The following is a 15,134-nucleotide window of genomic DNA, read 5'->3' as shown; positions in this document are numbered from 1 at the left end:
ACTCTTCCAGTATTTCCAAGAAATAATGGCGCTAATTTAATTATCAAGGCAACAGTGCAATTCCATAGCATAACCTCCACCCCAATTTTTCCATGACCACCACACCACAATAGTAAACATCAAGCCAGACTGCATGGCTGTACTAATGATAAGGCGTGACGCAGTAAAGGAAAACAAGGCTGTTAAAAAGCAGATGTCCATACTAGTTCACACATGGTATTGATATTTGCATAGCTGGAGGTGATATGTTGATGTGTAGATAGTGGAAAATATATGTGCACTAATGAGACAGAGTGGCTGGGGCCACAGGGGCTACAGCCTCAGAGAGAGGGGATTTACTCTATACCGACAACATTTTCCACTTATTCTGAGAAACACACGGGCAGCGTGAGCAAGGGAGGAAGCATCATCTCAGATCGGCCAACTGGTAGGTATACTGCACCTACCTTACATTTAAAAAGTGGAGCAGGAAGAATGAGATCTGTCTGAAGTTAATACAGCAGCGTAAGTCAGTGTTAGTTGCCAATCATTTCCACAACGATCAGTGTTGTTAAGACTTCTTATTACCTTTTCAACTACATAATTTCTCCCCGTTTTTCCTGGGTTTTTCAGAATGATCATGTGGACATTGGTGCTCCTCACAATAGGAATAGTGGATTTGGGTATTGGCCAACACTACAGCCAGATCCAGTGGCTGTCCCACCTGCGCAGGCGACAATGGCACGCTGGTTTGCAGGCTGAGGATGCAAATTGCCCCCTGGAGTGTAATTGCCCCTCAGTCTACCCCACAGCCATGTACTGTCATAGCCGCAACCTTCAGCATGTTCCCTATGTCCCCTCGCATATAAAATATGTCTACCTGCAGCATAACCAGATCACAGGCATCCAGGATGGGGTGTTTGATAACGCTACCGACTTGGTCTGGATTGTGTTATTTCACAACAAGCTCAGCTCAGACAAAATCGGCAAGAACGTCTTCAGCAAGCTCAAGAACTTGGATCGGCTCCTCTTGGATCACAATGACCTAACACACGTGCCTCCTAACTTGCCCACTTCAATCACAGACCTGCGACTTGGGCACAACAAGATATCAAAAGTCCTTGCCAGCTCATTCAAGGGGATGACCAACCTCACCACCCTTCATCTCCAAGCAAATGCCATAGAAGACGTTGGAGGTGTGTTCAAGGGGTTCAAGTCTCTGACAATGCTGGATATCAGGAAAAACAAGCTAAGGAAAATCCCTGACAACCTCCCTGTGAGGGTGCAGCAGCTATACCTGGAATTTAATAATATAGAAAGCATTCCAGCAGATTTTCTCACCATGTATCCCAAACTGCAGTTTGTCCGCTTAGCTCATAACAAGCTGACTAATGAAGGACTTCCTTCCAATGTCTTCAATATCAGCACGTTGGTCGAGCTTGACCTGTCCTTCAATAAACTGGAAAAGATTCCTGTTGTCAGCATGAACCTGGAGAACCTTTACTTGCAAGGCAATAAGATTAAAGGTATGAGGACTTCTATTACTTTAAATTAGATAATGCCTTGAAATATTTTATGGGCACAGAAAGACAAAAAGGTTAAAAATAAGCAAAGAAGAGTAATGTGATTACATACACCCTCAGTGCAGAACTAATTTCCTGAATGTTGCAGGCTGTCTTTATGTAAGACTCGGAGCTCTCCAGTAGTTTAGTGATTTTACTCAGTGAGACACACACGATGCCACTCATGCATATAAAGCGAGTGATAATACAGAAATCTTGAAGACTTTAGATGTAATGTTTAAAAGGACTGTGCTTTGTCCAAATATGGTTTGTTAGTCAATTTGTTATGCTCCAGGATGCCTCCAGTGGTGTAATCCTCTCCCATTGCTTGGTTGATAAAGACTCATGCTAGTTATCCTGTATGCTTCTTAGCTATATTACTCAACTTCATTCAAACGGTCATCCAGCTTGTATGTATATATCCACAAATGTGTTTATTTGGCTTATCAACTTCCTAAAATTTAATTTTTTTCCCCCAATCTTTAAATAAGAATCATTTAATGTCTGCATGTGATGTTCGGGATCGGAGCTGCACATGCAGCAAAGAGAACATTTCAACCACTAGATGACAGCAAAAGCAAGATTTTCAAACTGTTTACCAGTTATTTAAATTATTCCCTTGAAGCAGGGATTTTCCACGAACTGTCTCTCAGTCATGGTAGAAACTTTACGAAACACCAGATATCCTCACACTAGAGCTCTCAACAGAAAACAATGCAGGTTTTTTTTTTTTGACAAACTCCAGAAAATAACTCTTTACTGACTCCATTTAAAGAAAAGTTTAGAGAAGATCTGCCCCTTCTGACACAGTCATACATTTTGGAGTTTGCACGGACTAATATGCATAGGTATATGTAGCAATTAGCTTGGTTTGGTAACACTTGTGGTGAACAGACATCATCAAGACATCATTTTCTGCTTCACATCTCAAAAGATGAGAGTAACCTATTTTCTCGCCCCTTTCCTCTTTCAGAGTTCTCCCTGAGCAGTTTCTGCAGTGCTGTTGACATGTCAAACTTCTCCAGGCTGAAGATGCTCCGTCTCGATGCTAATGAGATCAGTGCCAAAGACATTCCTGCTGAAGCCGCCTACTGTTTGCGGCATGTTGCTTTCATTGATGTGTAGAGGTTTCCGAAATGTCTCTATCTGTAACACATGCCATGCTATTATGCTTCATTGCATTTTCCTTATATTACTCACTCTCCTCTTCATTAAAACATGATTGCATAATGTTTGTTTAAGCTGTTATGAAAGCTGTTAGCATTATTGAAATTATAAAACTAACCAAAAGGAAATACCATAGTTTTACAATCACATATCCGGGTGGCAGACATGTGGATGACAAAGAGTGAAGAGATCTGGTCTAATGAGTTACATCCGCTCAACTAATTAATTGGTTCCAGTTGTCTGGTAAAATGGTTAGTAATAATAGTGCTCAGGTATAATAGGAATATAATATAATATAAAATATAATATGAAACTGCCAGCCATTGGATTTTTGCCTCCATCATGTGGCACCTGGTGGAAGGGAGCAGTAATTATCATCAATATGTTTTTGTGAACATTTTAAAATTATAATCAGTGATGCACACTGAGTAAAGCATTTACACTTTGTCTTCTGGTTATTCAGTCCATAGGACAATTTTGATTTTCTCCCTGTTCACATTTAACATGTGAAATTGTCTGGTTAAGTGTGTCTCTAATTAAATATGTATTCTACTTCAAATGAGCCGTGACTGTTATGTCTCACTGTTATCTAATTGTTTACTTCAGTTCACACAGTGACTTTTCAAGACCCTATTGGGCCACGTGACCCATCAGTTTTTGACAACAAGTTAATTTGGTTTCCTCTAATTTGAAGGTAAGAAGCAGATGAGCTGGGAAAGAGGACTGTCAAAAGGTATCTCCACTTCTTCTAACTGATCTTAAGCAGTTCCCACATATTTATTGTTGAAGACAACTTGCCTTTTCATCTTCAACAGCTGCCTTTAATCCCTTGCAGAAAGGCACTAAATTGAATTAGAGAAATGCTTTACTTGTTTTGTAATGGTGCAGTGTCTTGGGATAAAGTATGGATCACTGCCATGCAACGGTGGTTTGCACTCTGATAAGCGGTAGCATGTGAAATTAAGTGTGTTATAGATTATGCTGTTTTGCAGGTTGCAGTTGGTACTGCAGACGATGGGTCGAAGAGCTGTGTTTTCCCTCTGTTTTCTTCAAAAATTCATTGAAAACAAAACAGAGGCCAGCTCACATGCATATGCACATCCTTCGACATGATTTACTGATTTGGTCCTCTCAAAGCCACATGCAAATGTTTCACTTTTTGGGGAATTGTCCAGTTCTTCTGAAAACCATTAAAGTATTTATTAACACAAATAAAACATTTGGCCTGACCATCATGGAGTAAATACAAGTGAATACAAGCAACTGACAGCATTAGAGAAACCCACGTGCACAAAGCCTTTATGTTTTCTCAGTATTATAACCAGTTATTTGTCATTACCATGCAGTAATGATTGTAATGCGTGCGTATGAATAAATTGTGTTATTATTCCCACTAAAATCTGTCACCTCCATATGTAATAAAACACATTTCCTTTGAAGCTGCAGCAGTGATATGCATCTATTGTAATAATTTCCTAACTATTCTCGTAACCAACAACACATTATTGTACAGAAGTCATATTGAAACTGTTTGTACAGTTTTGAAATACTTAAAAAAAACAATCACATAAAAAATCGAATTCTCTTAACAAAAGAGCAACTATGTAAAGACTTTTTAGATTGATAAACTTTGCAAGTTTTTGCAAGAGAAAAAAAATTCCAACACAAAATGTACAACAGTGGATACTATGAAGTGGCTATAAATCCTTTAATGAGAACATGACCCGCTCTTTAGATGTGAATGTACTGTGTTCAGTTATGAACTGGACAGCTGGTTAGCTAAATAAAGTTTCAGCTGGTTATCGATAGTTAACTTTTATTACCAATACAGTGATTGAATAAAGTGACGATAATAAATAATTCTTGGAAATGTTTGGCAAATAACATTAAAAACATGATGTTAACTTGTAGCAAATAGAAACACATAATTCAACATACATAACTGCTTTAAAAAACACTTTTTTTTGTGAACTTAAAAAGTTATCTGCAATAGAAAATGCATAAACATAATATACATACCACATTATTAACAATAAGTTCCATCTTTGGTCTCAGATCAAGCAAAGCTTCTTATCCAAAAGGTGTGCATGATACATTACACATATACTGACACAAAAACTCAGGTTCACAAGTGCTCTGTCTGCTGCTGCAGTGACTGCCTGGAGAGAGAAAACAATACTCAAAATACATAAAAACATAAAGACATATGTGCAGTTATACTGCTGCACATAATGCATTTGTTTAACGCATTTAAACAGCTCCAGATGATTAACTGTTAGCAATGCTTTATAGGCCAGTAGGATACTCACATTACTGTCCCTCAATTTCTATGTCCTGCAGGTCTGTGCTTTAATAAGACCACAGAAGCATGCTTTAGCGTCATTTCAGTAAAAAAACACAACATCAGTCTTTTTGCTTAATTAATCCGTATATTCTCACCTTGCGTTTGTTTGTAATCTTGATCCATAAGGGTTGTAAGTTTTCTGTATTGGGAAAAAAAAGCACATTTTTTACACATCAACATATCTGAACACATAATACAAACAGTTGGACTTGTCTTTATGGAAAACACTGCACAATCACTCACATTGCCAGCTTGTAAAATGTGACTTATTCAAAACCTTCTTCAAGAAGATGAGATGCGTGGGTTGTTTGAGGCATGCAAAGTCTTGTTCATGGTTCACTACTTTTTTCAAGAAGAATTGCATTGTGAATCATGCCGCAATTGTAGAAACTTTCACAGAACTTTAGAAGAAATGTTGTGAAGATGCACTTAGTAAGGCTACAGAAGTGTGTCTGAAAAGCTGGATGCTCATCAATTCACAATAAGAAAAAATGTCTTATGTGAGCAAATATAGGACTTACACAGTGCTATTTATTTTTATTTTAAAAGGCACTACAGCACACAACAAAGCCTCCACCACGTCTCCCAGATGTTAGACATGGTGGAGGCACCGTTGTAGTTTTGGGCTGCTTTGCTCCCTTAGGGCATTGCGTCCATTGAGGGAACAATTCCATGTGGGAACATTTAAACAGCTTTTTTTTTAGGAGAAATAGAACAACATGTATTCACTGTTGTCTTAAGTCTTTTAAACCACTTTGAGCACCATGTAACGGAGAAAAGAAGTTTCTATAAGTTACTGAAGCTCAACAGTTTGTAGCAGAGTATTTTCAGTCTTCACTGTGCTTGATTGCTCATTATGTTCAATAAAGACATGAAAAGTACAACTCTTTGTTCATTATTAGTTTACCTTTAAGATGAACTAATATCAGACCACATTTTTGTGTGTAGTCAACACAGAAATTCTCCCAATTCCAAAGGGTTCAGAGCTTTTTCTGGGAACTACAATGTCAAGTCATAAGAGATAAAATCAGTTCCACTGCTTGAAGTGGTCTTGTTAGAAGGAGGAGAATAAAGACTAACAGAAAAAGATACGTTTTTGATTAACAACCCCAAGTAATGAAACACACCAAGGTTCCTGTCAATATGCAAAACAGTTGCGAAGATTAGCTCTCACTTCCTTTTCGGCATCCTTCTAAGTATGGTCAGAAGTTCTGTTCCAGTTGTGGAGCACATTCCAAGATGACTGTCCTGGGTATATTTTTAGATATTTCATCGTGATCCACTGTGACAGTCAAATTTGGTAATTAGAAGAACATTAGAAGTTCAGCCTCCCACTTTTCAACAGACAACAAATATTTGTTCAAAGCAAAAAGAAAACAGCCAAAATGTTATTTTGCTCCCTAATGGTTAAATACCACATTTCATGCTTCCCTTTCTGAAACTTGGTATTATATGTGGCACCATGGTGCAGTGGTTGACACTACTGTGTGCATTCTCTCTCTGTGCCTTATTAGGTACTCCAGCTTTTTCCCACAGTCCAAAGACTTGCTCAGTTAATAGGTGATTCTTGGCTGTATCTGTTTTTCTGTCCTGGACTGGTTAATCCAAGGTTTAACTCAACCAAATGACATCTGGGATAGGTGTCATTTAGTGCCCCAAATGCTTTGAATTGTGGCAACTTTTCTGCTCTTTCATTTTGTAAAGGATAGCCCAGAAGCTCCTATGCAAAAAAGGCAAGTAAGGAAGCACTGAAGCACCTGTCTTTGAACTTTCCTTTACTGAATTCATCTAACTTTTTTGTGTCTACAACTGAACTTCTTTGCTTTTAGTGTGACTGATTGTGCCCATTTTTTGTGGTGTTGCTGGCATAATTTGGCATAAACCTCCTTAAACTTTGAGAAATAATGTTTTCATGAATTGCTGTATATCTGTATATCTGTGAGATAACCTAAATATTTACTTCAGTCCCCTTAGACCCAACACCATTGATTAAGAAGCTCCCTTTTTCATATGTGGTTACCACAACAGGCAGCACTGCATTTTACACTGAATAAAATGCGATCGTGGCTCAAGAGTTGGGAGTTTGCCTTGTAATCGGAAGGTTGCCGGTTCAAGCCCCGGCTTGGACAGTCTCGGTCGTTGTGTTCTTCAGCAAGACACTTCACCTGTTGGTGGTAAGAGGGCCCGATGGCGGCAGTGACCGGCAGCCTCGCTGCGCCCCTGGGTGGCTGGGGCTACAATGTAGCTTGCCATCACCAGTGGGTGGATGACTGGTTGTATAAAGTGCTTTGGTGTCCTTAGGGACTAGTAAAGTACTATACAAATACATTCTTCCTTATGCAAACCCAAAGATATGTGTCTATAAAATATGATCAGTCTTTTTAGGTAGTTGTACTTAAATCATTACTGAAAAAAACTACACTTGATCCTGGTATTTTAACCAGATTTTCATCGCAGCACAGGAAAAATGCTAGCGAAGGTTACTAATGATATTCTGATGGGCTGAGACAATGGAAAAGTCTGGGCTCTTTCCTAACTTCAGTGCATCATTTAATATGGTTGAACAAACTTTTTCCTACAAATACTAGAAGATACTGAATGTGCTGTGTCGGTTGCGATCATATTTGTCTGATAGATTACAGTTTGTATATACAAATGGAGAGTCGTGAAGTTCTACAGGATTCTTCCCACATAGCAGATATGTCTGCCCTGGTTCGGGTGTCAAGGCGGCACTGCTGGCTGACTTCTGGCATGTTAAGTGCCATGTCATCCACTTATGGGCCAGGCCTGGGTTAGATGGCACTGTTTATGTGATGGCATGCCACATCTGGCCCGATTGTGGTTTGGTTTATGTGGCCCAGGGTCATAGACCTGGCACTTCTGACTGACTGGTGACTCATGGCAGGGTGTATGTCAACCAGATGTGGCCCAGGTCTGGCAATGATGGCACTATTTATGTTCCTATTTTATTATTTTAGTTAGAAGACCCAAATCCCATGTTGCAATACTATACTGCTATGGTAGCCAACGTTTCAAATGCAGTTTTGACAGGTTTGTGAGTGTACACTTTATCCAAAACCTAGTGAAGGTTTACTCATGCTTACCACTAGGTGGCTGTAGCTCAGGACGTAACCCTACTAATCGGAAGGTTAGCGGTTTGATCCCTGGTTTCGCCAGTCTGCATGTCGAAAATGTGAATGTGTATGAATGTAGTTAGGAAACACTCGCTTTACAGAAAGTGTTTGATTGGGTGATTGTGGCATCTTGTATAGAGCAAGTACAAATACGCTATATAAGAATCAATCCATTCACTGTCTCAACAGAGTTCCGGCTTCTTACTTTTGCACTATTATGTTCTGGCACATGTTGTTATTACATGGCTTGATTAAGGTACACATTAGGCTGATATCTGGGACCAGAGCTAAAACTGTTCTAGGCCAGCACAGGACCAGCAGTGTGTCTGTAACTGGCCTTGCGCTGGCCCATGTGTGGGCCACCTCTGGCAAACCAGATCTGGGCCACCAAAGGGCCGTCATTCAAGCACATGAATGGCCAGATCTGGGCCATTGCAATTTTCGCTATGTGGGTTAGGCAACACTATTAGAAAACACTGCATTCATATCAATTGCTGCCTAATTTGTTACCCAGTTAGGTTAATCAGAAAAGCCAGACCAGATTAAAAATGTGTCTAAACAGACCCATTAAATAAATCACTTCTTTCATTTATATCATATAAAAATTAAGAAAATCCTGTGTTAGAGAAAACTAAGTAATAGAGCTGAAAACATGACATTTTACCTATAGGCTGGGTTGTTCTAATCATCAATCAAATGTCCTCAAAGTTCTCTCACAAGCCTTCAGCTAATCCAAAATTCTTACATAAAACTAGCTGATATTTTTCCCTAATATTAACTTATCTTTATTAGATACCAGTTATTGCAATGTGGGTGTAAACCAAACTATTGATGAAGCCCACACAAAGGTACAAAGAGAACATGGAAAAGCCACAAAGGCCGCAGCTGACTAAGGGTTCAAATCAGGAACCCTCTTGCCACCCCTTTTTAAAATCCAGAAATGCTATTTAAATCTTTGATCATGCGCCATCACATCTTAAAAACTTCTTGTACCCTATTATCCTAAGAGAGCACATTGTTCTCCGAATGCAGTCTTACTTAAGGTTCCCAAAAGTATAATGGAAGACAGAGCTGTAACCTGTCAGTCTCCACTCCAGTGCAAACAGCACAAACACTTGGAGAGAGACACCCTCTATACTTTTATCATTAGCTTCTAAAAGTGTGTAAAACAAATCCTTGTTAGGTTACTAGCACCACATTGCTGGAAAACAGATGTATACTTCCAGGTTATATTATTGAAGTGGCTTATGCAAAAACGGCTATTTATCAGCAAATGTTATTACAAAAAACTTTCTGTGCAAATTGGCTACAGGAGACTCCCAAACAATAATGCAGGACAGGATTGTATACACATAAAGATACAACAGCTGTATTTTCACGTATTTTACATTAAATTGATAAAGTTGAATGATACTGTGCAGAAAAATTTTGAGTATACAAGTGCTACACAAAGCTTCTATGTGTGATTCAATATCTTTTCCACCTTTCAAACTTCCACTATTACATTTTCAAATCCAATCTTACTGCTATAAATTAAAAAACGCCACTGCAGCCTCCATGCTCCTCAGCTGAGTAACTTATAGTCTTTCTACAGCGATTTATTAGGTTTAAGGCTTTGGGAATGTAATGTTTATGTTACTGTCTATCTCATCCCTGTAGACAAAGCAAAGCTACAGTAGATCTTAGTTCTCAAGTGGTGAGTGGTGGCCCAAGGTAGGTCACAAATCATATTTACCAGAATTGTAGCCAAAATGATCTTTTGAAGTCAAACATATTTTCATTGGATTTTGATCAACTTGAGTAAGACTGTTTTTGAGAGACATTTTGTTTAGCTTTGGTTGCTAAAAACAGCTGTATGTTTGTCTCCTGTTTGGATCTTTATTTATGCAGTTGGAGGTTTGAATCAAGCAAAGCTTTACATCAGAACTACCATACTTTCTAAAAAGTGGACAGAGCATGCTTATATTACTGTTTACAACAAAGCTATAGTTTAAGCCATGTGGCTCAGCAAGCTATGACAGCCTATAAAATCCTTGAACATCTGACTTTATTTTCACTTTATTTGCCTTGACAGTTTTTTCCCCAGTAAAACATTATAGAAAAGCTGCATACTGTAATTAAACAGCCTACACTGCAAACAGTATAAGCATCTTTAAAATGAGGCATGGTGATTTATATTCACTAATCTACAATTCAAGGTGAAATAACTTTGCATCCATGTATCAAAGACGTTCAAAAAAGAAAAAAAAAAGCTGAACAAGGTCCAAGCTCCAAAATGCGGTTAGTCGGTTAAAAATAGCGTTCCACAATTGTCCAACACATACAGCACTTTACTGAGGTTACCAGTTGTCACTGTCAATGTTTCTGCACTCACCACCAGCCATGCAAGATCCCTAATAGTCTGCTGCATGTACTCATGTCACCACATGTAATTAGCTAAACAACCATGCAAAATCATTAATTCCTGGAAGAGAAGTCAGAAGTCAGTTCCACTTTCTCATGCTGTCTGGTCTCTTTTCATCTATTTGTCTTTTTTTTTCCTTTTAAATGCATTAGCTGCAGCATTCAGTGTAATTTCTGGTACACATTCCTTATTTGTTTAGCAATTACTGGTGAGTGTCAGTGCCTAAAAACCTCAGTGTCTGTCTGATGTTGGATTTAATATCGGACATCAAACATCAAATCTGAAGTTGGATTAATCAATCTGATTCTGAATCAGCTTCTTAGTAATAATTGTCAAATCAAAATACTGATAAGAATTACATATGGACTTGAAAGAGCTACTTAAATTAATACCATTTGTTTGCCTTTATCCTATCACTGTGGAGGTCTAATGTGATTGTAAAATTCTCTGCAAGGATTAATAAAATTGAGTCTGTCTAACTTGACACATGACGCTAAGCAAAAACATCTTTGTCAACTATCATTCCAGTTTTAGACTCTCCTCAAGAGCTAAACCATTCACGGTTTTCCCTTGAGTATACATTCTTGACAGCTGCTGCCTGTAAGAAGCAGAGTGCTTTGTGACCATGTTTGATTTCCACACAGAATCAATGTAAAAACAAAACGCATGCCGACTGCAAGAAAGCTATAGAGCATGGGTGGCCAAACATTTATAGTTCTGGGCCAAATGCAGAAAAATATGTCGAGTCTTAGGGGGAAAAAAGCCTATGTATTTCACACTTTTGTGCTTTTGTAACTTGAGAGACAATAAACCTTCACTGTAAAGTATTTTATCTCTTTTGACTTAAACGCTGTTCTGTTAGAGGTCTTATTAGCATATTATTGTTTTCAGTGTTCTTAGCGTGCCATTTCATTGCTTTGCTTTATAGGATTTCTTATTAAACTTTGTGTGTGTGTGAGAGTTTTTAATAAGCTATTCAGCCTTTTCCAAAATGCATTTGTTGTATTTTGAAGGAATGAGTGAAGGTTAAAACCAGCATTATGTTAAAGTCATGACTTAGAGTCTGTGAATAAAGTCACTATAGATTGTAAGCCTCAGCCAGCTAAAAATCAGTGTACTCTAAATCATTCAGCTTCTCAAGCTATAGCTGACTGCACTAAATACCCTCAAATCCATAAATGCAATGCTTGCATTTGTGTATTTTTGGGCATGTGCTGCTGCAAAGTAGGTGCCAGCCTACACGGTATTTATTAGTGAGAGAGGGCCGGTGCTTCTGCAAAAAAGGAGTGCCCCGGAGAACAGAGCTGACTGCCAAAGTCTACTCATTTGCAATATGACTTGAATGCCTGGCTAACTTGACAAGGGCACATGTGATTTTGTAAATTAAAACAAAAACAGAAGCTCGGATACCTTGTGTGTGATGAGGCAGTAGAGAGTAAGAATGAACAGCAGTCCTCCACAGATAGATGCGATGATGAAACCCAGCTTGTACAGGTCACTGACTGGTTCTCTCTGAGAGGCCTGCACAGAATCTCTGTCATAACTGTCTGTAGGAAAGGACACACGATTTGTGATCTCTGCAGTTGCCGCAGACATCTGAGTGTTTCATCACAAACTAACCAAAAAAATTGAGATTCTCACCTGTAAAGTGTTGTGTGATTGACTCTGTGTATAACTCTGTGTATAACTCTGTGTATAACTCTGTGGTAGAGCCAAAGGTTTCTGTGTATTCATGCTGGCACCTCCAGTCAACCGGTGCATCGCTCGTCGTTACCAGCTCCCAGTAAACCATTAAGACTTCTAAGACCTTCTGTAATGCATCCGAAGGAGACCCTCTGTAGAGCACTTCAAAACTCTCTGGTTTATCCTGAAGCAGATTCGAAGAAACAAGTATTTCATATGTCTTTAAGGTACTGCAGATTCATGTGCTCACACTATTCATATGATTTGTCATCTTCATATGACATTATAAAAGAAACAGGCTGCAAGTTCAGCATTCGGAAACTCACGCTGACCTCAATCTCTTCATTAATCCAAGGCACACATTTCTGAGAATAGATGTTGAGGATGAGCGCCCTCAGGGACTGAACATAGCCATCATTTACTGAACCCCGAATGTATTTGAAGTGGGTCGTAAGGAGCTCCAGTATCCAGGGTAATGCAGCTTTTACAAAGCAACATTTGCTCTGTTGGAAATCAGAACACAAGGTAATAAACACGAAAAGCACAAACCAGTTAATGGAAAACCTAAATCAAAGGTGTTTGGGGAAAAACAGTTGCATAAGGTTATATTACCCACCAAACTCCTCCGTTCTATGAATGTGTAGTTTATTGAACACCCACTTCTTAACTGGTTATCCATCTGCGGAAACAACAATTGCAACATCTCAGCCTGGGCCGTGCAGGGTGATTGCTTTAATGTTGTTTCAACACCTACCAGTTGCCTAACTGTCAGCAGGTGTTCCCTAGTGATGGAGTGTCTGCATGGGCCAGGGACCTCAGCCATAGTCAGAGGGAAGCTCAGGAACATTATCATACACAGACACTTTACCTGCAACTAACACAACCACATAGTGTATTCATGAGAACTACAAAAATCCATTAGAAGTACTATCTGTAGACTAAAAAAACCCACTCAAACAGACAGTCCTTGTAGACAGTGTGAAAAAAAAAACCTAAACTGAATAATACACTCGAAAAAAACAACTAAACCACAACAACATTCTGGGCAGCCTTTCCTTAACATTTCAACATGCATGTACTCCTCACCCTGTAGCAGTCCAATTCAGTGACCCCTCCCAAGTTGTGCTAATCTAAAATTATTTCCAAGAAAAGAATAAGTTCAAAGCAAACCTAAGTTGAATTTCCACCTAATTGAGCTATAAAAATTTAACAGTAGTAATTCTTTCCATCCAAAATATCTACATTCGAAACGTAACAGCAATACTTTCTTTCCAGAAAACACAGTGTTTGTGTTTAACTGCTCTACGCCGTCATCTGGATCTCAGCTCAGATAAAATATCAGGTTTCAGATTGAGTTTGAGAGGAATGCATAGTGATTCCTTGCTGCAACACTACTAGTGACTGATGTTTAAGTAAGTGTGGAGGACTGTGGCGTGGGGGTGGATAACTTGAATTTTTGGTCAAATACTGCCCTCTACCATGGAAGCCTAAGCAGGGAGAACAATGTGCACAGGATCCAACTGTAGCTGATGTATGTCTGCTACCAAGCACCTTTTGGCAACAGTAACAGTCAAATGGGCTCCAGATGGAATTAATGCTTCCACTAAGGATTAAAACATGGTGATAAGCACATGTTCTTCACACTAAAAGCTAAATGATTACACAGAAAGGCATTTCATAGGTACCTCTTTGACTCACTTGGCTCCTAAAGTTTGATGCAGCTTTTGCAATAAATAGTCAAGATAGAGGGAAGTGAATGAAACAATAAAACAAGATTTATTTGTCTCCAGTCAACTTCTGAGATGAATTAAGGCACAAAAGAAAATTCTTTGAAAGCCGCAGAGACAAGAAATAATCTTTTTATATTTGGTTTTCTGTTCCTAATACAATTTTGAGCTGTTGAGTTTAACTCTTACTTGTTTTTCTGGACTACAAAGCACTAAATCAGTGCACATGGCAGGAAAGAATTATTGCCAGGACCAGGAGGAAAAATAAGTTCTGTGCCATCAAAGTTTTAAGTTTGATGCTTTGATGTAAATTTAAAGCAACATGCTGAATAATAATAACAGAGTTACTTTTACAGTAAAGTGGGATGGTACGTTAAAGACTAACATGCCATACTAATAATAGTAACCAGCATAAATACTTAATGATTAAATTAATGTTATTAAATAAAACTATTAATGGGACTGGTACTTGGCAAATGCAGGAGCACATGATGTAAATGTCATCTATCACATGATTCATTTTCTCCATTGTGTCCAAGATATCTCTATGTAGGTCAGCAAACGCATGATCAAGCAGATAACTTCATACAGAGACTAACGCAAGCATTGCGCTCAGTGTACTAGCGGTGTTTTGGAAAAAATTCTGATTAGAGAAATGTTCTCACCTACCTTAGCTTTGCTCTGAATCAGCGTGGACACAAGGATGGTCATCTGGTACGTGTTTGACAATGGAAAACACCAGACTCCTCTGTCAGACACATTGAAGCAAAGAGATCCTTTTCAAAAATTCACCTCCACTCCACCGAAAGGAATCTGTTATTAAGTAAATTTGACACTTCGTCATGTGGCGCTGTTCTTCAAAGCATTGCTTGATGTGTTCCCCCTCTACAGTGTGAGTTCAAACTGAGACTGTTTCAGCTGATGGACAGCCCTTTTAAAGACCTCCCACCTCACTATGTGGGACAAGATACACATTCCTGAGTCTGAAGACCAATGTTTTGGGGACTATAGATCAATTGACATTTCTTAACAATTTCATTTTTTTGTATTTTAACATATCTGACTAAAACATTACATGTAAATATTAAAACTAAACGGGCAAAGAAAATTCTGTGAGCTTGAGGTGCATACTAA

General features: G+C 38.7%; 2 protein-coding genes across 7 annotated transcripts; one reads left to right on the top strand and one right to left on the bottom strand.

Annotated features, from left to right (window-relative positions):
- Positions 1-274: 274 nt before the first annotated feature.
- Positions 275-3,267, top strand: fmodb (fibromodulin b). Of its 2 annotated transcripts, none has more exons than XM_014336610.2 (3): positions 275-504; positions 613-1,505; positions 2,515-3,267. In XM_014336610.2, the coding sequence occupies exons 2-3, from the start codon at positions 614-616 to the stop codon at positions 2,664-2,666; spliced, it is 1,044 nt and encodes a 347-aa protein (XP_014192096.1). In that variant the 5' UTR covers positions 275-504; position 613; the 3' UTR covers positions 2,667-3,267. The 2 variants fall into 2 exon arrangements, with proteins under 2 accessions (XP_014192096.1, XP_005931814.1); XM_005931752.3 differs by having other exon boundaries at positions 277-427.
- A 93-nt stretch (positions 3,268-3,360) lies between these two features.
- Positions 3,361-14,931, bottom strand: csf1b (colony stimulating factor 1b (macrophage)). 5 transcript variants are annotated; one of them, XM_042224706.1, is made up of 9 exons: positions 14,666-14,931; positions 13,028-13,147; positions 12,890-12,952; positions 12,606-12,776; positions 12,232-12,457; positions 12,001-12,137; positions 5,148-5,191; positions 5,018-5,055; positions 3,361-4,867 (listed from the first exon to the last, which is right to left on the bottom strand). In XM_042224706.1, exons 2-8 carry the CDS (start codon positions 13,124-13,126, stop codon positions 5,019-5,021), a joined length of 777 nt encoding a protein of 258 aa, XP_042080640.1. In that variant the 5' UTR covers positions 13,127-13,147; positions 14,666-14,931; the 3' UTR covers positions 3,361-4,867; position 5,018. The 5 variants fall into 5 exon arrangements, with proteins under 5 accessions (XP_042080640.1, XP_005931807.2, XP_005931810.2 ...); XM_005931745.3 differs by having other exon boundaries at positions 3,361-4,863; positions 14,670-14,931; XM_005931748.3 differs by having other exon boundaries at positions 5,018-5,050; positions 14,670-14,931.
- Between the last annotated feature and the right edge of the window lie 203 nt (positions 14,932-15,134).

The sequence above is a fragment of the Haplochromis burtoni genome, unplaced genomic scaffold, assembly GCF_018398535.1.
Source record: "Haplochromis burtoni strain Fernald_Lab_line unplaced genomic scaffold, NCSU_Asbu1 Contig_146, whole genome shotgun sequence".
NCBI lineage: Eukaryota > Metazoa > Chordata > Actinopteri > Cichliformes > Cichlidae > Haplochromis > Haplochromis burtoni.
The sequence above is the reverse complement of the archived record's forward strand: the minus strand, read 5'-3'. Positions and strand labels throughout refer to the sequence as shown.

What these genes read in the sequence shown, in the direction of transcription:
- csf1b (XM_005931745.3), bottom strand. Translation starts at nt 14,711, where the DNA reads ATGACCATCCTTGTGTCCACGCTGATTCAGAGCAAAGCTAAG. An exon ending in TGCTGACAGTTAGGCAACTG is followed by an intron (nt 12,953 to 13,027) that starts GTAGGTGTTGAA and finishes TTGTTTCCGCAG; the next exon opens with ATGGATAACCAGTTAAGAAG. An exon ending in TCATAGAACGGAGGAGTTTG is followed by an intron (nt 12,777 to 12,889) that starts GTGGGTAATATA and finishes GATTTCCAACAG; the next exon opens with AGCAAATGTTGCTTTGTAAA.
- fmodb (XM_014336610.2), top strand. Translation starts at nt 614, where the DNA reads ATGATCATGTGGACATTGGTGCTCCTCACAATAGGAATAGTGGATTTG. An exon ending in GCAAGGCAATAAGATTAAAG is followed by an intron (nt 1,506 to 2,514) that starts GTATGAGGACTT and finishes TTCCTCTTTCAG; the next exon opens with AGTTCTCCCTGAGCAGTTTC.